Source organism: Silurus meridionalis, chromosome 8, assembly GCF_014805685.1.
Source record: "Silurus meridionalis isolate SWU-2019-XX chromosome 8, ASM1480568v1, whole genome shotgun sequence".
NCBI lineage: Eukaryota > Metazoa > Chordata > Actinopteri > Siluriformes > Siluridae > Silurus > Silurus meridionalis.
Genome location: NC_060891.1, coordinates 4,696,625 through 4,719,430, shown reverse-complemented (window position 1 = coordinate 4,719,430; position 22,806 = coordinate 4,696,625). Strand labels below are relative to the sequence as shown.

Here is a 22,806-nt window from a genome sequence, read left to right as displayed (position 1 = left end):
ATAAAACACGCTGCTGGTCAGAAGTTCCATATAATTCCGATTTCCTTTTGCTTGGAAAAGAACGTCTGGGAATTATGACTTATAGAATGGTGTCGTAAATAACTAATAGAACTAGAAACTGATGCGGGTCCTTTTCATCCTCTATCACGTCTGTTCCAACAGCAATGTGATCGCTAATCCAGCTTTCTCGGTACAGGTGTGGCGAAATAAAATCGAAAGTCTCTGAGCGACAATTTCTCTCGTTTTAAATTGACCTAAAATAGGTAGCAATTATTGATTCATTCGGAATCATTTGATATCAAATGCTTAGTAAATTGAGAAATGTTAGAAACGGCTTCTAACTAGAACAATCTAATTGCAAAAGGCCAAAATCTTGATCACTTTAGGCACTTGGAACACACCGTGTGAGTGTGTGTTTATATTTGTTAAAATTTGCCCTGTCTATGAGAATTATATCTACAGGCTTAACAAGTTCATCATCCAGGGTTAAAAAATAAAAAATAAATTGTTTTCTCACTTAATAGCTATTCTTTGACGTGGTATTAATGCTACGTAAAATTTTTTATTTTATATTTATAAATAATAAGAAAAAAGAAATCTAAGATTACGAGAATAAAGTCGGAATATTTTGCGAATATACGCTGTTATTCTCGTAATGCTATGACTTAAATTTTTATTTATTTTTTTACACGGCACTAAAATGTCGTCATAACTCTCGTGTGTGTGCAAACCCCCCCACCCCAAAACAAGTATGTATGTATGTATATACACACAAACAATACCACAGTAGAATTCCACCATTGCACTCAGAACTGCCTCAATTCCTCATTGCAAATATTTCACAAATGTTTTTTTAAGATTTTGTTCACGTTTATGTTGCGAAATCTCCAGTTCCACCACATCGCAAACGTTCTCTACTCAGATCTGGTGACTGCGGAAGCCAGTGACTTCATCGCGATTTTTACTGGAACCGGTTTGAGACGACTTGCGCTCTGGGACGCGTGATCGTGCCGGAAATAGCGGTTATAAGATCAGATGTGACCGTAAAGGGATGATCAGAGAGAGAGAGACATGTTTCATATCAATTACATAATATAAGAATTAAAAAAATAGACCCAAAAACAAAAAAATATTTCCAGGATATTTGTGGGTTACAATGCTTAAAGTATAGAGGCTGTTGTTTGTGTGTAGTTTGTAGACACCTGGCCATGAGATTATGTGCTTTTTGAGCAGCCCATTCCACATTTACTCCCCATTTGCGGTTAAAGTGACCTCCACTCTCTTGAGATGATGTTCCACTAGAAGTGGAGATTTGTGCTCAATTAGACGAAAGGGCGTTGGTAAAGTCAGCTACTGATGTAGGCGAGGTGAGGAGGCCTGGGGTGCGATCAGCGTTCTAATTCATCCCCGAGGGTTGAAGTCAGAGCTCTATAGCAGGAGATCTTTTGCTCCAATCCATCTAAAGCATATCTTAATGGAGAATGCACAGGTTTGGGTCTCCTAGTGGAAATGAAGGGAAAAGGCTACTGCATTCAAAGATGCCCGAATACAAGTTTGCCTTTAACTTTGTGGGAAGTTTGGGGAAAATTTAGTACTTTTGCCCATATAGTGCATGTAAGAAATGACACCTGATTTGGACACCCTATCATAATATGTGGTTCTTTCCAAAACTGTGGATAAGTTGAAAGATTTCAAGTAAAAATTCTAACGTTACAATTTAGCTTCACTGAACTAACGAGCCCAAACGTATTCTTTATACACGCAGGGCTCCTCAACCTCCTCGAACACTTTGCGATGAACTAGAATTCCCCAGGCCTTCCCTCCCATTAGCACTAATCCTCTGGAGGTTGGATCGGCAAATACCCACCACCACGTTCCAAGATGTACGGGAAAGCCTTCGCAAAAGAATGAATGGGTTTCGGGCTCAATCTGGAACAGGAACATCTGGCAAAAGCGCATTTGGCCGGCTGCCAAACCTTCTGCCATGTTCTGCCCACAGCACTGATAATCTTTTAACGTTGCTGTAATGAACAATAAAACCAAGATGAATCGTGTTTTTATATTTTCATCATTAATGTAATTTAGCAGCCAAAACAAATTGGAAAATTCAAATAGAAATATATTAGGGAAAAAAAAAAAAAAAGAACAATTATTGCAATAATCTAGTGGGACAGGTGGGTACGCGCTCTTAGAAAATGGATCGAATTATCCTTTACAAAGTGTGTAAGGGATGCCGAAAGTTGCAATATTTTACAATAGCTGTGCCATGAAACACTGAGAAAGCCATTATTAACAAGTGGAGACAATGGGGGTTTCGTTACCCAGAAAACTGATCAAAAGGACAGGAAGAATGTTTTCTATGAGTCAACCATGAAACCGAAATGAAATGAGCTGCTGGAACGTCTGCAAAGATGCTTTTAAATGTTATGTTGCGTTGTGTGAACGCATACAACACCAGGCTTTTTTGTTCCCCCAACACAACATTTCCATTGACATGATTTGATCGTTTGCGATGAGAATACTTCGGTAACTTTTGTCCAAATAGGGGGGAAAAAAAAAAAATCAAAAATAACTGTGCCGTTGCATATTACAATATAATAAATGATATGTGGACATGCACCACATTTCTCTTTTCTGCTTTGATTTCATCATAGCCGCCCTATGACCATCACGTCCACCACCTCGCCTTTGTGCAGCTCCACGTATTGCTCTGTCTTAGGAGGCAACATCAGAAGGCCGTTGGCACTGCGCATGCTCATTAGGCGACTACTCATTTGATTTCCTGTGCGGAAAGAAAAAAGACGCAACGTCAAGTGTGAAAAACATCACCACAAAATGACGCAGGAATTCACGGATACCTGTACTCTGTGCCCAAGGCAGGGGTTCCTGATGATGCCAGGTCAGTACACAGCGGTGGTACTCGGACGGGTCCAGCTTAACGTCACAGGACAGCTATGGAGAGAAGACCAAAACGGATGAAATGACAATGCAAGACAAAATATGTCTTCTTTCAAAAAGTGGCAGCGCTTTATGAGAGCAAGTGCATACCCTGGCTTTGATGATTGTTGGCCTTGGGTCCAGGATGCCCTGCATTTTTCTCAGTGCAGGAATAACAAAGAGATTGCAGGTGACAACTGCTGACACTGGGTTACCTGAGGGGGGGAAAAGGAGGAGAGACGGTGAAGTCAAAAACGGGGAAAGTTAAACCACCTGCTGTTTCTTTTGTGGAGATGTTTTTGTGTGTGTGTGTGTGTGTGTGTGTGTGTGTGTGTGTGTGTGTGTATAAGGGAAATGATCTGGGGCAGGGGGAAGAACCTGCAATTCCTATGTTGGACAAGATTTATAGTGAGCTACAGAAATACTGGCAAAAATCAAGCCCTGTGTGTTTAATCAGAATTCAAATCGAATTACTTTGATTTCAGTTGTATAGAAATATATCTCGATACCATGTCTGGCAAACAAACAAACAAACAGAAAAAAAATGCCTTAAAAGTCATCAGATTCACTATGATAAGGTTCAGAACAGCTTTTTTTCTTTGCAAAGCTCTTGATATTGTTCCTGGTGCACCTTTGCTTGCTGGTGATTGCTGTTCTCTCTGTGGCTGTGTATTTATATAATTATAATAATAAAATTACATTTTCGTGATTCAGTACTGTTTTTTTTTGTAATAAAGTTCAGTATACTTTACATGGAGTGTTATGTATGTTTAGTTTTTTATCGGATGATTGATCGGTTATAATAAAGTACGATCCAACCTAGATATCGATATCAGTAAAACCCACCTCTATAAGTGAGTGCTTAAGTGAGGCATAAGTAAGCAAATGTTTTGATTTCAATAGCAATGAATATGAGAAGATTTCATTATTTTAATAGGTTATATATCTCTTTAAAAGTAACGATCATTTGTCTGTATGGTGTATAATAAAATAAACTAATCTAGCATTATTTAAAATCCTAATACAATCTTCACAATAATACTGATAGTCACTCCGGCCCATGTGATTTTCTGTTACAGACCGACCCGGACCACCATTAAAGAAAGGAACAATTATGTGGCTCTCAAAGAAAAACGTTTTGGGACCCCTGGCCTAAGCAGGCAGAGCCTGGAAGATGATGATGATATATCTGATGACTCTTAAGTGGGTTCTATACTTTTGCAAGGCACTGTATATCATTAGACAAAACCACATCAAAATTATTGGCACCCATGCATTTAGTACTTTGTACAGCCTCATGCATGAATCATTTTGTTCATTCCCTTCACATCAAACTTCACAGCATTCCTGGAGTCTTCTGGAGAATAAATTAATGAAAAGACTACCGTTCCTTCGTGCACTACAGATTATTCGAAGTCTACACACACTGTTGAAAAATTTTTCTTTTATTTCCTCCCTACCTTTCCTCACTCCCCACTTTCTTTCTTTCTATTTCTTTCTCTCTCTTCCTCCAACTTTTGTTTCTTCCTTTCTCCCTCTTTCCTCTATTTCTTCCTTCCCTTCCATCCCTCCCTTTCTTTTTCCTACCTTCCCTCACTCCCTCTTTCTTTCCATCCCTCCCTCCATCTTTTTCTTTACTCCTTTCTCTCTCTTCTCCCTTCCTTACCATCCCGCCCTCTTGTTTCCACCACCATTTCTTTCTTCCCTACCTTCCCTCACTCCCTCTTTCTTTCTTTGACTCCATCCTCCCTTCCTTACTTCCCTCGGTTTGTTCCTGTCCCATCCTCCTTCATTTCTGTCCTTCCTGAACACTACCACGTCTCTATAACTATAGTGAGCCGCGGGGTGCAAAAAGGGTCTTCTGCCATGTACTGGCATTTTATTTACACTGTAACAACAGAACCGAGTGAAAACACATTTAGAAACAAAAGACCGGTAGTTCAGCCACCTCACAAAGTTTATTTTAAAAAGAGGAACTGACACACATTTTTTACATAATGATTTTAATTATAAGTTTTAATATCCTTACAGAAAACCTTTTTTTTTTTTATCGTACAGGGATTTTCTCCTCATTGCTTCAATATTTCCAGAGTGTTTGTCACATACTATATATACACACATCATTAGCATATTTGACTGTACATTTTTGTGTATTTCTGTAAAAACACTGTCAGCTCTTAAATAAGCTGCATCCTCTTTTTAAAGCCAAACGAATACATTTCCAGCCTTACAAGCTTCCAAGAGCGAGTCAAAATGAGTTAAGGGAGTTTCTCAACCTGGGGAGCCCAAAATATAGGCCCGACCACCCGACCCTATTAATCCAGAACTCAAAAATACACAGAATCAACTGATTTGCTGAATCAGGATTTAAGGAACCACAGGAGTGAGATTTGATTATGAAGGCATACTAGACAGAATAAATTCACAGTAAGAGGATAAAAACATCGGTTTCTGACTTTGGAAAAAGGTCTGCATCGCTCAGTAGCACCCCCCCCACACATTTTTTCAGATTTCAGAAACACAAAACCTCCTCAGTAATCTGGGCTTTTGGAATTGTGCCATAAACACAGTGGTTTTGTGCAGCTTCGATATACCATAAAGCATACAGTGTATAGTAAAGGCAGAAGTCCACCTTGAGGAAATCGTAGCGTGATTTTGCATCTCGACGAAACTTAACCAGACTGTGATTGGATTTGCGTCCCAAAAGTGAGTGCACCCCTCGTATTCCAGCAACCGCTTTAGTAGATCTTCTCAAGGGACAATACTATAGAAATGAAACTTGGATATATTTTAGAGTATTTTTTACTGTCCAACATACAGCCATCACTGTCTAAACAGCTGGCAACAAACGTGAGTACACCCTAAGCGATAACAGCTGTATGCCGCTTAAACATGCAAGGCCACACGTCCAATTCGTCATCTTCATGTTTTTGTCTGCTTGACAGCACCAAACGAATTCGTGTATCTTGCTTTGCGGACAATTCTCTCAATGACCGCTGGATGTTCAACATGGCACCTCATGGCCAAAGACTATCTGAGGATTTGAGAATTAGAATTGTTGCTCTCCACAAAGATGGCCCAGGCTATAAGAAGATCGCTAACACCCTGAAACTGAGGTACAGTACAGTATCCAGGGTCATACAGAGGTTTTACAAGATGGTTTTCACTCGGAAGGGCCATTCAAAAAGTTGTAATGAGGGTGTACTTACTTTTGTGAGCTCCTGTAAGTCCCCTCTCCCCACATAGCATTTCTGCTAAGTTTGCATTATTTGTGGAATAATAATATGGATATGTTGTCCTTGGCTTATTCCTAAAAATACCAGACAAGGACAAGATGAGGTCTCTGAACATAATATATAAGGAGCATTTACAGTGAGGTTCATCAGTATCTCATCAACCTCACCTTTTGGAAGCCACCTGAATGGATCTGAAATGGAATTGATTACGATTTAATAGAGTTGTTGCATGGATCAAGAATTACTACCCTTTTTACACAGTCCGTCCATTTTCTCAGACTCAAAACTAATCAGAAACGTACGTTTCTTAGGAAAGTCCTAAGAGGCCATGCATTATAATATATATATATATATATATATATATATATATATATATATATATATATATATATATATTTATAAATTTTTTAATTTTTAATTTATATTTTTACCCGTGATCTTGACATGGATGATCCGCTGTGGTAGCCGGTTGTTTTCTCTTGATCTCGAATATCATTATTCTCGTGATCTCCCTAGCGTTTTGAATCTCGTTTTGAAAAGAAAAAAAAAAAAAGTCGATATCACAAAAACACAAGTTATGTCGTGGTAATGAGAAAACAACTTTAATGTCAAGATCACGATAAAAGCGTTTGTTACGCCGAGATCACAAGAAAATAACGTGGTCATCACCAGGAAAACAAGAAAAAATTTTAAGAAATTGAATGCATGGCATCATAGAACTTCCATAGTTTCCCCTTTAGTTCATGACTAATGTGGAAGATGCCAACCACTGAATACACTCAAGGTCAGAAAGACTTTTAAGGCTAAGATGATTAGCCCTAAAAATAAATGAATAAATGGATCAAGCTGAAGAGTTAATGCAATTTTTTGGAAACACATTCCAAATTGTGTTGGTATACGAAGGAAAAATTGAGTCAGTTAAAAAAAAAAAAAATCAAGACTTACAGTATGAACACTGGCTGTATATCACACAAGTAAAAGAGTCTTAGTAATAGAACTAACTTTGTAACCTCAATAATGTTCTTGCGACTGGGCCATTTTGTGCTGCTTGGATGCCTTTTAGCCTCTTAAAGTCTTTTCAGGTGATTCTTTTATTCCACAATATACCTGGGTGTCTTATCCAATGGCAGCCAATGACAAATTTAGTTTTGACGAGGCAAATACTTTTTCACACAGGCCCAGGTGGTGTTGGATATTTTATTGATTTTTTTCCTCCTCAACAGATTGTCCTGTATTCAATATAGTTTGAAGATCCGTAACAATTTACTGGCGCACATGCAAATCTAGAAGAAATAAAACACGCTGCTGGTCAGAAGTTCCATATAATTCCGATTTCCTTTTGCTTGGAAAAGAACGTCTGGGAATTATGACTTATAGAATGGTGTCGTAAATAACTAATAGAACTAGAAACTGATGCGCGGGTCCTTTTCATCCTCTATCACGTCTGTTCCAACAGCAATGTGATCGCTAATCCAGCTTTCTCGGTACAGGTGTGGCGAAATAAAATCGAAAGTCTCTGAGCGACAATTTCTCTCGTTTTAAATTGACCTAAAATAGGTAGCAATTATTGATTCATTCGGAATCATTTGATATCAAATGCTTAGTAAATTGAGAAATGTTAGAAACGGCTTCTAACTAGAACAATCTAATTGCAAAAGGCCAAAATCTTGATCACTTTAGGCACTTGGAACACACCGTGTGAGTGTGTGTTTATATTTGTTAAAATTTGCCCTGTCTATGAGAATTATATCTACAGGCTTAACAAGTTCATCATCCAGGGTTAAAAAATAAAAAATAAATTGTTTTCTCACTTAATAGCTATTCTTTGACGTGGTATTAATGCTACGTAAATTTTTTTATTTTATATTTATAAATAATAAGAAAAAAGAAATCTAAGATTACGAGAATAAAGTCGGAATATTTTGCGAATATACGCTGTTATTCTCGTACTGCTATGACTTAAATTTTTATTTATTTTTTTACACGGCACTAAAATGTCGTCATAACTCTTGTGTGTGTGCAAACCCCCCCACCCCAAAACAAGTATGTATGTATGTATATACACACAAACAATACCACAGTAGAATTCCACCATTGCACTCAGAACTGCCTCAATTCCTCATTGCAAATATTTCACAAATGTTTTTTTGAGATTTTGTTCACGTTTATGTTGCGAAATCTCCAGTTCCACCACATCGCAAACGTTCTCTACTCAGATCTGGTGACTGCGGAAGCCAGTGACCTCATCGCGATTTTTACTGGAACCGGTTTGAGACGACTTGCGCTCTGGGACGCGTGATCGTGCCGGAAATAGCGGTTATAAGATCAGATGTGACCGTAAAGGGATGATCAGAGAGAGAGAGACATGTTTCATATCAATTACATAATATAAGAATTAAAAAAATAGACCCAAAAACAAAAAAATATTTCCAGGATATTTGTGGGTTACAATGCTTAAAGTATAGAGGCTGTTGTTTGTGTGTAGTTTGTAGACACCTGGCCATGAGATTATGTGCTTTTTGAGCAGCCCATTCCACATTTACTCCCCATTTGCGGTTAAAGTGACCTCCACTCTCTTGAGATGATGTTCCACTAGAAGTGGAGATTTGTGCTCAATTAGACGAAAGGGCGTTGGTAAAGTCAGCTACTGATGTAGGCGAGGTGAGGAGGCCTGGGGTGCGATCAGCGTTCTAATTCATCCCCGAGGGTTGAAGTCAGAGCTCTATAGCAGGAGATCTTTTGCTCCAATCCATCTAAAGCATATCTTAATGGAGAATGCACAGGTTTGGGTCTCCTAGTGGAAATGAAGGGAAAAGGCTACTGCATTCAAAGATGCCCGAATACAAGTTTGCCTTTAACTTTGTGGGAAGTTTGGGGAAAATTTAGTACTTTTGCCCATATAGTGCATGTAAGAAATGACACCTGATTTGGACACCCTATCATAATATGTGGTTCTTTCCAAAACTGTGGATAAGTTGAAAGATTTCAAGTAAAAATTCTAACGTTACAATTTAGCTTCACTGAACTAACGAGCCCAAACGTATTCTTTATACACGCAGGGCTCCTCAACCTCCTCGAACACTTTGCGATGAACTAGAATTCCCCAGGCCTTCCCTCCCATTAGCACTAATCCTCTGGAGGTTGGATCGGCAAATACCCACCACCACGTTCCAAGATGTACGGGAAAACCTTCGCAAAAGAATGAATGGGTTTCGGGCTCAATCTGGAACGGGAACATCTGGCAAAAGCGCATTTGGCCGGCTGCCAAACCTTCTGCCATGATCTGCCCACAGCACTGATAATCTTTTAACGTTGCTGTAATGAACAATAAAACCAAGATGAATCGTGTTTTTATATTTCCATCATTAATGTAATTTAGCAGCCAAAACAAATTGGAAAATTCAAATAGAAATATATTAGGAAAAAAAAAAGAACAATTATTGCAATAATCTAGTGGGACAGGTGGGTACGCGCTCTTAGAAAATGGATCGAATTATCCTTTACAAAGTGTGTAAGGGATGACGAAAGTTGCAATATTTTACAATAGCTGTGCCATGAAACACTGAGAAAGCCATTATTAACAAGTGGAGACAATGGGGGTTTCGTTACCCAGAAAACTGATCAAAAGGACAGGAAGAATGTTTTCTATGAGTCAACCATGAAACCGAAATGAAATGAGCTGCTGGAACGTCTGCAAAGATGCTTTTAAATGTTATGTTGCGTTGTGTGAACGCATACAACACCAGGCTTTTTTGTTCCCCCAACACAACATTTCCATTGACATGATTTGATCGTTTGCGATGAGAATACTTCGGTAACTTTTGTCCAAATAGGGGGGAAAAAAAAAAAATCAAAAATAACTGTGCCGTTGCATATTACAATATAATAAATGATATGTGGACATGCACCACATTTCTCTTTTCTGCTTTGATTTCATCATAGCCGCCCTATGACCATCACGTCCACCACCTCGCCTTTGTGCAGCTCCACGTATTGCTCTGTCTTAGGAGGCAACATCAGAAGGCCGTTGGCACTGCGCATGCTCATTAGGCGACTACTCATTTGATTTCCTGTGCGGAAAGAAAAAAAAAGACGCAACGTCAAGTGTGAAAAAAACATCACCACAAAAATGACGCAGGAATTCACGGATACCTGTACTCTGTGCCCAAGGCAGGGGTTCCTGATGATGCCAGGTCAGTACACAGCGGTGGTACTCCGGACGCGGGTCCAGCTTAACGTCACAGGACAGCTATGGAGAGAAGACCGAAAAACGGATGAAATGACAATGCAAGACAAAATATGTCTTCTTTCAAAAAGTGGCAGCGCTTTATGAGAGCAAGTGCATACCCTGGCTTTGATGATTGTTGGCCTTGGGTCCAGGATGCCCTGCATTTTTCTCAGTGCAGGAATAACAAAGAGATTGCAGGTGACAACTGCTGACACTGGGTTACCTGAGGGGGGGAAAAGGAGGAGAGACGGTGAAGTCAAAAACGGGGAAAGTTAAACCACCTGCTGTTTCTTTTGTGGAGATGTTTTGTGTGTGTGTGTGTGTGTGTGTGTGTGTGTGTGTGTGTGTGTGTGTGTGTGTGTGTGTGTGTGTGTGTGTGTATAAGGGAAATGATCTGGGGCAGGGGGAAGAACCTGCAATTCCTATGTTGGACAAGATTTATAGTGAGCTACAGAAATACTGGCAAAAATCAAGCCCTGTGTGTTTAATCAGAATTCAAATCTAATTACTTTGATTTCAGTTGTATAGAAATATATCTCGATACCATGTCTGGCAAACAAACAAACAAACAGAAAAAAAATGCCTTAAAAGTCATCAGATTCACTATGATAAGGTTCAGAACAGCTTTTTTTCTTTGCAAAGCTCTTGATATTGTTCCCTGGTGCACCTTTGCTTGCTGGTGATTGCTGTTCTCTCTGTGGCTGTGTATTTATATAATTATAATAATAAAATTACATTTTCGTGATTCAGTACTGTTTTTTTTTGTAATAAAGTTCAGTATACTTTACATGGAGTGTTATGTATGTTTAGTTTTTTATCGGATGATTGATCGGTTATAATAAAGTACGATCCAACCTAGATATCGATATCAGTAAAACCCACCTCTATAAGTGAGTGCTTAAGTGAGGCATAAGTAAGCAAATGTTTTGATTTCAATAGCAATGAATATGAGAAGATTTCATTATTTTAATAGGTTATATATCTCTTTAAAAGTAACAATCATTTGTCTGTATGGTGTATAATAAAATAAACTAATCTAGCATTATTTAAAATCCTAATATAATCTTCACAATAATACTGATAGTCACTCCGGCCCATGTGATTTTCTGTTACAGACCGACCCGGACCACCATTAAAGAAAGGAACAATTATGTGGCTCTCAAAGAAAAACGTTTTGGGACCCCTGGCCTAAGCAGGCAGAGCCTGGAAGATGATGATGATATATCTGATGACTCTTAAGTGGGTTCTATACTTTTGCAAGGCACTGTATATCATTAGACAAAACCACATCAAAATTATTGGCACCCATGCATTTAGTACTTTGTACAGCCTCATGCATGAATCATTTTGTTCATTCCCTTCACATCAAACTTCACAGCATTCCTGGAGTCTTCTGGAGAATAAATTAATGAAAAGACTACCGTTCCTTCGTGCACTACAGATTATTCGAAGTCTACACACACTGTTGAAATGGAAGGTTTTTGTTATTATACAGCATTGCCATTAGTGTAATGATTCTAATCAACCCTGAGAAATCATCATCTGTTTCTCCACTATAGAACACCATAAAGCCCAATGCCAACGAGTGCAGAAATTAAGCACAACTGTCTTTTTTCTTACCGCCATGCCAGCTTGTATGGCTATTCATGGCAAAATCTATGTTTATAAATATAAAACTAAATACGCTGTTTAAGATCTATCATTCTTTATATATTTAGGTGATGGGGTAGAATGGCTAGATGGAAGCCCTTTCATTCAGAAAAGCCCAAATAAATCACCCCAGTCCATGTGACAAACATGGTTTGATAAAATCAATACCAAAAGGTAGGTGTGTTCCAATAAAAAGCAGATCGCCATATGATTACTATCCCAATAGTGCAGCATGGTGGTGGCTAGAGGTTTACCGATAGCTAGGTTGGATCGCACTTATTGATAACTGATTAATTAACCGAGTTTTTAAAATGGATTCTGGAAAAAAAAAAAAAAAAAAACATATGAAATAGTACTGAACTTTATTACAAAAATAAAAATACAGTACTCAATCATTTAAATGTGCTAAATAAAATAAATATGAATATATGAATGATTTGAATAAATACTGAGGAAAATAAAAGACATGCATTCAAACTGAAAGAAAAAGTAACACTCCAAATAAATAATAACAGTTACATCCAAAATTAATAATAAAATGAATGATAATAAAAATAATTAAAAAAGGCACTTCAAATAAATTGCAAACAGTAAAACAATAAGCTGTAAAATGCGACCCGGAAAAACTATTCGTATGGATTTTTGCTAATAGCCATCAATTCCAGCAATCAACCATCAGTGGTGATTAATCTGCAAAAACGATGAATCGGTCAACCTCTAATTTTGAATCGGGCCAAAAGTTAACCCAACGGTGACACTTGAGCCTTGGCAGAATGTTCATTAGATCCTCTCAGATCAGTTTGCCAAATTTTACTTATTTTTCCACTGGTTCTAATGGCTGCAAATACACTGTAAGTAGATCTTTCCAATATATACAAAACAATAAAGAGCCCCCTGATGAACATACTAAAGATTTTGTAATGATAGCTGAAGACTAGCTGTGTGAAATGCCTGCTAAAATCTACTCAATGCCCCTCCTTTCAGCCACCAATTAAACAAAACTAGACCTCAAGGATTCCACAACACAGATGTTTTACCATGTTCAACAGTAAATAGGAAGTATTTTCTTTCCAATAAATTATTTCCAGAGGTCGAGCGATAGTGAATTTAGATACTGATAGCTAGGTTAGATCATACTTAACGATAACCAATTAATCAACCGATAGTTTTTAAAATAGATACTGGATTAAAAACAAAAACAACAACAACAAAAAAAACAAACCATGAAAAATATTGCTGAACTTTTCAACTACAAATTAAAAATAAATGTAATTTCAATGCTCTGGACTTTGTTAAGAAATTTAAAGTTGGTCATTTTAAACATGGCTGTTTGGATTTATGTGCAATGCTTAACCCTTGTTTACCATTGTATTATTAATTTGTTAATTTCAGCATTTTCTTAAACATTTTTTCAATTAATAAAATGTTCATGTTATCGTTTAACTGTTAATGCACTGTGATCTAACATGAATGAGGTACAGCACGCAGTCTAGTTTGTCAAAACAAACAGCACATATCGGTAGTGATTTGCCTCTAGATGCTGCTATTGCACTGAATAACAACAGCAACCCGGACAAACTATGGATATGGTAGTCGATAGTTCTTGCAGTCAACTATCGATGTTGATCAATTGGCAAAATCGGCAAATCCTACCTCCATTATCTAGAGTCGTAATTATCACTCTTTTGCATAAGAACAAGACAGACCTGGCAGCCTGAAAGCTGATCATATAGGGCATAGAGGTTACTTTTCCTCAGGAGAATTATGGCCTGTTTACCCAGACCAAATCCTGTGGGGTGCCCAGCTGCATAAGCAAAATACATAAAAATAAACTCTCCATCATTAACTTGATTCTCTCTGAAGTACCCCTAGATATGTGCTGGCCCTTGCGTATGTAAAGAATGATTTGCATTCGCCAAAAACTTCAGAAACAAAATATCAAAAGTTCTCATATGGATCTCATAAGGAAAAAGTGGGTGAGAATTAGAAAACCCATGTGTGTCTTCCTGGTTAATTATCACAAATAATCATAATCAGTTTTGAAAATCATTTTTTCCACGAGTGCCAATAATTCTGGAATTGATTGTACGTTTGCAGGTTTGGTGGATAGAGAACTAGATTATGTGAGCGCCCAGAATTAAGTGGAGTGGTGGGTGAGAGTGTTCAAGGTGTGAAATCATTACCCTCAGGAACACCTTTGTACAAAGCTGTTTAAGGAAAGGAGAGGAGAACAGAAAAAAAAAGAGGAGAAGAAAAGAGAAGACAGAGGAAGAAGGAAAGAGAAGAGGAGAGGACAGTAAAGTTCCAGATATACAGCAGCTGTAGATCATAAAGCATGGCAGACTACTGGCAATTACAACATAGCAACACAAAACTGACACAAACTGCAACACCACTACACAATCACAGACTTGCTACCAAAAGCTTCACTCTCAGAAAACAGAACACAAAAAATATAACACAACAAAACAGCAAGTTCGTTTTTTTTCTGTTCGGTCTCAGTTTACCGTGACTACTCCAAACAGCAGCAAACCAGAATACACCAATATTATTTAAGCTACATGTAGAAAAACGGTTCAACCTTAAAAATGCGACATTGGAAATTTCGATTTCTAGTGCACGCCAATTTTGCATTTTCTTTTGGTTTTCAGATTGTTGTATACTGTATTTCCGTTTTCTGAGCAGGGGGGTGCAAATGGGCAGGTCCTTACTTCTGCGCGGGGGAGGAGATACAGGAAGCCTGCTTGCCTCGCTGTCGCTCAAGGGCATGGCCTCAAGTAGAGTCACCCCTGTGCCTGTGTCTCTGTAGGTGAAATTACCTTTGACAGGGGGCATATAGAAACAAATGCCAGTCACCAATGTCTGCCTGGGCGAGAGTGGCACAGACAGAGAAGGAAAACTACAAGAACTGGCCAATGAATGGTCAATAAAAGCTGCCAGGCAAAAAGAGGCGAAGAAAGGAAGAGGGCTTAGATTGATGTGATTACGGGAAGGGCTGTGCTAATTATAATAAGAAAAAGTACATTTGGAGGTCTTGTATGGATATATATAAATTATATATAGTACGCGGTGGTATCAAAAAGTTTCGAGACTAGTTTTGTAACACACCAACAGATGGCAGCACAAGAGTGCATACACAGTCACAGGTAGCACCGAACTTTATAAGACAGTGTGCCAAAAGACATCTTCCTGTGTAGACGGGGAGCTGTGCAACCGGTGCTATTTTGGTTACGTGAGTTACCATGGTTCAAACAAAGAATAAACCCAAAATTCTGCGTGAAACTGGGCAAATCTACCACTGAGACGTTAGACATGATTCGGCAAGTTTACGGCGATGCTGCAGCGAGTCGTTCGAGGTGTTTTGAGTGCCACGGGCGCTTCAAGAGCGGAAGAACATCACAGGAAGACTTTTTCTCGAGCTTAAACCTTGAAAACGTCAAAACTATTCGGCAAATTGTGCATGATGATCGCCGGAGATCTTCACAGTCTAAGCCAATCACCTCCACGACCATAAAAGCAGAGGCAGGTCTGCATGCTAATCATCTTTTTCCGACATTCGTGGCATTAAACATCGAGAATTAATCGCTAAGGGCCAGACTGTCAATAGAGAGTTCTACTGGCAGATTTTATAGCAACTGAAATTTGCTGAAAGTGACCAGATCTGTGGCATGCTAGTCTTGAAACTTTTTGATACCACCTCATATTTAACCTTTACATGGTTTCTACAAATCTCTGTATCTCCCATATGCTTTCATTTGGAAGAAACTGAAAACTACTTCATGTGTTTGCATCATTTTCATACTCAAAAACGTTCAGTAACCTCCCCCCCACCTATACACAATGGATAAAGAAAGGTCCACACACACACTTGCTAAAATGACAGGATTTTAAATATGAATATATATGTACTGTACATACAGCGATAATTAGCAGTTATTATAGCAGTTATTAAAACCAACCTAATACTGAGAATAATATTGACGTATTCCTCCACATAGTGGAGACGCCCTGACCCAGTCGTCTAGATGTCACAATTTGGATAATTTCAAAGTTCCTTGGACTCTTACGCGTGTTCAGCCTCCAAAACTTCAAGAACTGACTTCACAGTAAATCCCAGTCTTTTGCATGTGCCAGGATAATGAGATAATCCACTCAGCTATCAGCGGCTTTAATATTATGGCTGATCAATATACATGTACATACACAATTACAGACATACAACAATGAACAAATATATGTTCTTTTACTCTTTTTTTTTAAATACAAATTTTGTCTTAGATCCTTATTTTCTTCTGCATCTTTGATCACTAAAACATTGGCGATTTCCAGATTTTATAGCAGAATTAAATTTCACAATAGATTGATGTCAACACTAAGGGTGTAACGGTACACAAAATTTCCTCGGTTTTAAAGTCATGGTTCGGTTAACTTTTGTACGGTTAGGGGGAAGGAACGCAAAACATAAAATTGATTGTCATTTCTTCTTATTATTATTGTTCATATTTGTGATCAGCATTTCAACATATGAAACAATTTGAAACAAATTGCCTGCTTGGTTAAATAATATACAAAATAATAATAATATTTTATAAAAATAGAATAAATCAAATGAACGCAATACACTATTAAAATGAGTAATTAATTTGTCACAAATTTAATTGATTAAATAAAATATAACAAATGGAACACAGCCATTAGTGTTGCACAAGCCAGTGCACTCTTAGTGCCGGTCCCAAGCCCGGATAAATGGGGAGGGTTGCGTTAGGAAGGGCATCCAGCGTAAAACACTTGCCAAATCAAATATGCGGATCACAAACCAGAATTCCATACCGGATCGGTCGAGGCCCGGGTTACCAACAAACGCCACACGTATTGTTAACCAACAGGGTACTGGTGGAAATTGGGCTACTGTTGGCCGAAGGAGGAGAAGGAGAGGAGGAAAACGTCTACAGAGACAGCAGGAAAATGAGTGTAGGAGGGTGGAGGTTAGAGTGGGCACTTTAAATGTTGGTACTATGACTGGTAAAGAGAGAGAGGGAGCTGATATGATGGAGAGGAGAAAGGTAGATATGTTGTGTTTTCCGGAGACCAAGTGGAAAGGGAGTAGGGCCAGGAACATTGGAGGTGGATTTAAACTGTTCTATCATGGCGTGGATGGAAGAGAAATGGTGTAGGGGTGATTCTGAAGGAAGAGTACAGTAAGAGTGTAGTGAAGGTGAAGAGAGTTTCTGATAGAGTGATGATTGTGAAGCTGGAAGTTGAAGGCGTGATGATAAATGTTATCAGTGCTTATGCTCCACAAGTCGGCTGTGAGATGGAGGAGAAGGAAAAATTGTGAGTTGGATGAAGTGGTAGAAGGTGTACAATCTGAACAATTGGTGATTGGGCCAGATTCTAATGGGCATGTATATAAAGTGAACAGAGGTGATGATGAGGTGATTGGTAGGTATGGTCTTATAAAGAGGAATGTAGATGGTGATAGATTTTGTTAAAAGAATGGAAATGGCAGTGGTAAATACTTATTTGAAGAAGGAGGAGCATAGAGTGACATAAGAGTGGAGAAAGGTGCACACAGTTGGACTATGTTCTATGTAGACGATGCCACTTGAAAGAGACTGTAAGGTGTTGGTAGGGCACAGTGTAGCAAGACAGAATCGAATGGTGGTCTGTGGGATGGCTGAAGAAGAAGAGAGGAGAGCGAGAACTGAAAAAAGAAGAAGTTGGTGGAAGGTGGAAACTGAAGTAGGAAGACTGTAGTGTGAGATTCAGGGAAGAGGTCAGAAAGAGCTCGTGGTGGTGAAGAGGTGCTGGATGATTGGTCAACTAGTGCAGAAGTGATAAGGGAGATAGCTATGAAGGTACTTGGTGTGACATCTGTAAATAGAAAGGAAGACAAAGAGATGTGCAGGATACATCTTGCAGTGAAATGAGAAGCTGAATAAAAAGAACTTTGTGGTTAGCGGGTTCGCTAGCACTATGGATTCTTTAGCTTTTTCATGCATGCGCAAAACAAATCTCATTTGCAGAGTGACACTGCGCTAACTGTAGTGGTTTTTAATTTATTTATTTATACCCCTGCCATTGTTGTGTATGTTAAAAAATACCTGAAAAAATGTGTTCAAAGTGCGAGTAGGAGACTAAACAAACTGGCGGTCCGCCGCTTTATATGTCAATGAGGGAACCCAGATTTTAACTATGTTCCACACGTAAAAAGGATTGCGTTTGGTACACTTGTGTACCGAACTGAAAGCCCTGCACCGAAAAATCTTGGTACGAATACATGTACCGTTACACCCCCAGTCAGTACAGAAGGTATTTTATCACATTATTGAGACCACAGTACAGACAAAAACACAATGCTAGCTGTGGAGGACTTCCTGTGAAACACAGAAACAGCGGGTCAATATCGAGATAAGGTGCCTTTGGTGTACTTATTGTAGTAACTATAGTTATGACAACAAGGAGTCAATACGTATTATTGATTAAATATCTTTGCTGATACTGTAAAGACTTTTTATGGAACAGAATACGTAACTGGAGTGGAGCTGAATAAAAGAACACCTATTTTACACAATACTACTACTTTCGGCTTCCATTAGGGGTCACACACACCCTTATCCTCTACATCTGCCTCTTTCGAACCAATATTTTACATAATTCGAGATAGTATTTGAAATATTCATTATAGATTTGCAAAAAAGTTTAGGTTTGAACAAGAAGCAAGAAATTGATGTCAAGTCTGTCTCCACATTGTAAATCCTAGCTTTCGTTAAATCTGAATAGAATACGGCCCTATGACTTGCAAAATGGAACCTAAACAAATACAATTTCTGAAACAATATTGTTGGACTCATTAGACCAAAGTGGAGACGTCTAGTCATCACGCACAGCGCGGCTCAATTGAAGGGAGGTCATAAAAATCAAAAACAAATTCTAACACACATTCTGAAGAATTGTGTGCTGCACAGTATGGAGAAGGTCCAAATTTAAAAACAATTCAGAAAAGTCAACATACTGAGTTGATTCACAAACTGTCCACTTGAAGCAACAAAAGAAAAGTGTTTTCCCTTGTCAGTAATTCTGGACATGTTTCTAAAGTGGTCTACATTCTATTTACCAAGAGCCTTAAAAAATAAAAAATAAAATGGAAAATGAATAAAAATCAAATAAATCTGAGCAAATAACATTTCAATAAAACCTCAAAGGCACCTTATAATGGAATTATTCACCACAGACTATGGAAACGTTTATAAAAGTGTAGATCTTTCACACCGGTGTTGACTGTGCAGCATTGGAGAAACGTTTGGAAGGCGTCTTAGTGTTACAGCATTTCTCGAGTCTATGACGGTTGCATAGTATTGTATACATGTTGACTTTAGAAAGAATTTAGACCCCATAACTTGTGTGCTATAGATTCAATTCGGTTCTTTTCATTTCCATAACAACAATCCACACATGAAAAAACCCATAATGTAAAAGCAAAAACAAGAAATGTGATAAATATTAAAAACTGAAATCTTTCATTTAGCCAAGTATTCAGACCATTTATTGTGTCCACTAGGGTTAATAGAGAGTAATAAGACTTAAGAAGAACATACATGGACCTCTAGTAAGTACCTACACAGGGCTCCAGACTGCGACTAAAATGGTCGACCAAAAATATTAATTTGCGAGTAATATTTTTGCCTGGATCACCTGAGACCATATAAGTTTACACGTTATGACTTTTTATGTGCATGTTCTGTGAGGAATGGCCTAATGCATAATTACTAAAAATAACTAAAAATATCAGACTTTTTCAAACGTTCTCCATCTCAGTCCAACACTTCTGCTGATGAAAACATGTTAGTAAAAAAGCAGGCTGCAGTTGTGCCAGCGTTGGTGAGAGGGAAAACGACAGAGACAATGAGGACCATCTTTCTATGTCAGTCAGTAAAACAAAAAAAAATAAAGTGCCAAAAGACATTTGAAAACCTCTTAGATTCGAGAGATTTTATTAATGAGGTATGACCATGAGACGCAGAAAATGTTTTGCAGCTTTTCGCAGAAATTGCGAAGAGATGGATAGTCAAAAGCATCAAAAAATCCTCGATCACATAATGGCGCATAAATTAGCATAATGGCACAATTAAAATTACATTTTTAAAATTGTGTGGCAATTAAAAAGATCATTTGGCAACTTTTGTTTTTCCTCACAGGAGCCAGTAGCTCCTTAACTGATTTTTTGTCTGGAGCCCTGCTACATGTTCATCATTGTTAATTGTGTACGATACAATCCTGAGCCTGACAGAGCCAATAGGAATGCGAGATCATCACAAATTCACACTTGTACTATCGGCCTCAATAAAACTAAAAGCTTTAATAGTTGCCGGCAAAGTAATACGTTTATAGTCTTGTGGATTGATTCAAATTTGAGAAAACTGTCTCTGCATTTAATTATGGATTTTTTTGTGTGTGAGGAAACATCAAGCTTATCAGTGTCCAGTGTAGAAAACTGTAAGAAATGACTGATTACTTTCGGAACTCAGTTTTAGATTTTTTCAACGAGTATTTACATTAAAGCCATGGCTAAGACACTGAAACTGCACACTTTACTTACAAACTTCACATCGATCGGTAAATGAGCGCATACCTGGCAGAGCGAAGATGAGCTTCCTTGTGCCATTGATGTCCACGGTGGCGAATGTAGTGGGAAAACTAAAAAGAAAACAGAGTGTGTGACCTTATAAAAAGGCATATGCTTCGTGGAATCTTGCCATTGCGGATTTGTTTCTCTTGTTCTCACCCTGGCTTCATAAACACTCGACCAAAGTGGATTTGGGCATGGAGGTCGATGTCCAGAACCTGTTTCAAGTAATCCTGATGGAGAAAGATAAAAAAAAAGAAAACACTGATACATAATTGATACTGATAATAATATTTACTATTGTGTAGAGATGTGCGATATGAGGATCGAAAAGATCTTAATATTTTTATTGGGTTTTATCAATAAGGATATTTAGACGATATTTTGCCGAGTGTGTTATTGGGCTGATACCTTAAAGACTACTGTGGACCACCTAAAACTTTAGACATTTTCAATATTCTGTGTGATGGTCAGTTTACTGCAGTGACAAAGATGAATCTTTTCCAATATGTTGAAACTGATTTTTACTTTTTGAAATGTTTTTACCATCATTATGTTCATTTTGACTGTTACAGAGCAAAAGAAATCCGTATCAATTGAAATCAAAATTCATCTTTGCAATGCAGTGGAAACAGAAGCTGCATCTGAAGTAGCATCTCGATGTATTTACACACTTTTAATGCGGCTCAGAGGGACATGTAATGCTTTAACCTGCAGTTACAAATGCATCATTTGCATGATATTTCAAACAAAACATTGAATACTGATATTTTTTTTTATTATATATTTAAAAAAAAAAAAAAAAAAAAGAGAGAGAAGACACTATATTTCCAAAAGTATTGGGTCACATGGTCATAAGTACGGTATGTGATTTTTAGCATTTTACATTCAGTCCCAACTTGCCCTTATAACTCCCTCAACTCTTCTGGGAAGATGGTCCACTAGATTTTGGAGTGTGCTTATGGATATTTGTGCTCATCAGCCACAAGGGTATTACGAAAGGCAGGTACTGATGTAGGTGAGGTGAGGAGGCCTGGGGTGCAGTCAGCGTTTCAATTCATCCCAAAGGTGTTAAGTAGAGATGAAATCAGAGCTGTATAGCAGGCCATTTAAGATCTTTCTCTCCAAAGCATGTAAACCAGATCTTCAAAGAGCTCACTTTGTGCACAGGGGCATTGCCATGATGGAACAGGTTTTAGGTTTCCAAGTTCAAGTGAATGCAAATTTTTATTATGGGGCATCTAAAGACGTCCTGTACAATTGTGTGCCTTCAGGTTTGTGGTAACAGTTTTGGAAAAAACACATAGCAGGGAAAGAACAGGTGACCCAATACTTTTGGAAATATAGTGTACTTCAAATATGAAATAAAAAACGCCAGTAAGTCACGGTTAATTGGGGAGTTTAAATGATTCGGTTCAATGGCAATGACTCACTATTTCTCAGAGACGCAAAACAGTGACATTTTTGCTGGTAGTTTATGGGGCCAACGTAAAATGCAAGTCTCTTAATATTCATTTCTTGTTTATTGAACTATTGTATGAAATGAACATCACATTTGTAATCATGCTGAAAAGAAAAAAGCCACTTCTCATGCTATTAATTAACTATGAAATTATATAAATGTATACATTTTCTGCCCCAAAATCTTGAATTTTATCAGCATTACAATAATCATAATATTCCAAGATATGGGGCAGAAAATTTATACATTCATATAATTTCATACTGGGTTTGAAAGTACATCAGCCATAATAAATTGTCTTTTCAAGCATGTTCAAGCTTTTGCTTTTAACATCAATAGGAAATTCTTCCCTTGAAGGCAGAATTTCCTATTGATGTTAAAAGCAAAAGCTTGAAAAGACAATTCATCATTGCTGATGTACTGTCAGATTGGTACGTTGTACCCTGTACAATCCATATTGAGTTTCGCCTGAATAAACGTTCTAACAGTACAATCGGAAGTGAATGGAAATCTCATATAGCATCATATTCCACCTTATCATCAGACCACACATATGATATGGACCAAAGTTCTGGCTTTTCCAGCCATATGTAGCTCTTCCCTAAACAGTTACGACTTTCCTTGATCTACGAGACCCAAACCTGTTCCGTGACTATGCACCTGTGCA

General features: G+C 38.0%; 1 protein-coding gene and 1 long non-coding RNA gene across 8 annotated transcripts in view; both read right to left on the bottom strand.

The window, feature by feature from the left end:
* Positions 1–2,054: 2,054 nt before the first annotated feature.
* Positions 2,055–2,922, bottom strand: LOC124390548. The gene is made up of 2 exons (XR_006926763.1): positions 2,859–2,922; positions 2,055–2,782 (listed from the first exon to the last, which is right to left on the bottom strand). It is a non-coding gene; the product is annotated as an uncharacterized LOC124390548 (long non-coding RNA).
* Positions 2,923–9,512: 6,590 nt separating this feature from the next.
* The window catches only part of LOC124390162 (gephyrin-like), a 36,848-nt gene continuing 23,554 nt past the window's right edge, over positions 9,513–22,806 (bottom strand). For 4 of the 7 annotated variants that reach the window (XM_046855938.1, XM_046855935.1, XM_046855937.1 and 1 more), the window contains 5 exons: positions 20,837–20,910; positions 20,684–20,748; positions 10,521–10,624; positions 10,326–10,422; positions 9,513–10,243 (listed from right to left, as the gene is read on the bottom strand). In XM_046855938.1, coding sequence (XP_046711894.1) covers positions 10,110–10,243; positions 10,326–10,422; positions 10,521–10,624; positions 20,684–20,748; positions 20,837–20,910 — 474 coding nt within the window. In that variant the 3' untranslated portion in view covers positions 9,513–10,109. Of the gene's footprint in view, positions 10,244–10,325; positions 10,423–10,520; positions 10,625–14,234; positions 14,259–14,762; positions 14,871–20,683; positions 20,749–20,836; positions 20,911–22,806 lie in introns of all 7 variants that reach the window. The other 3 variants (XM_046855933.1, XM_046855931.1, XM_046855932.1) reach the window with 1 other exon arrangement.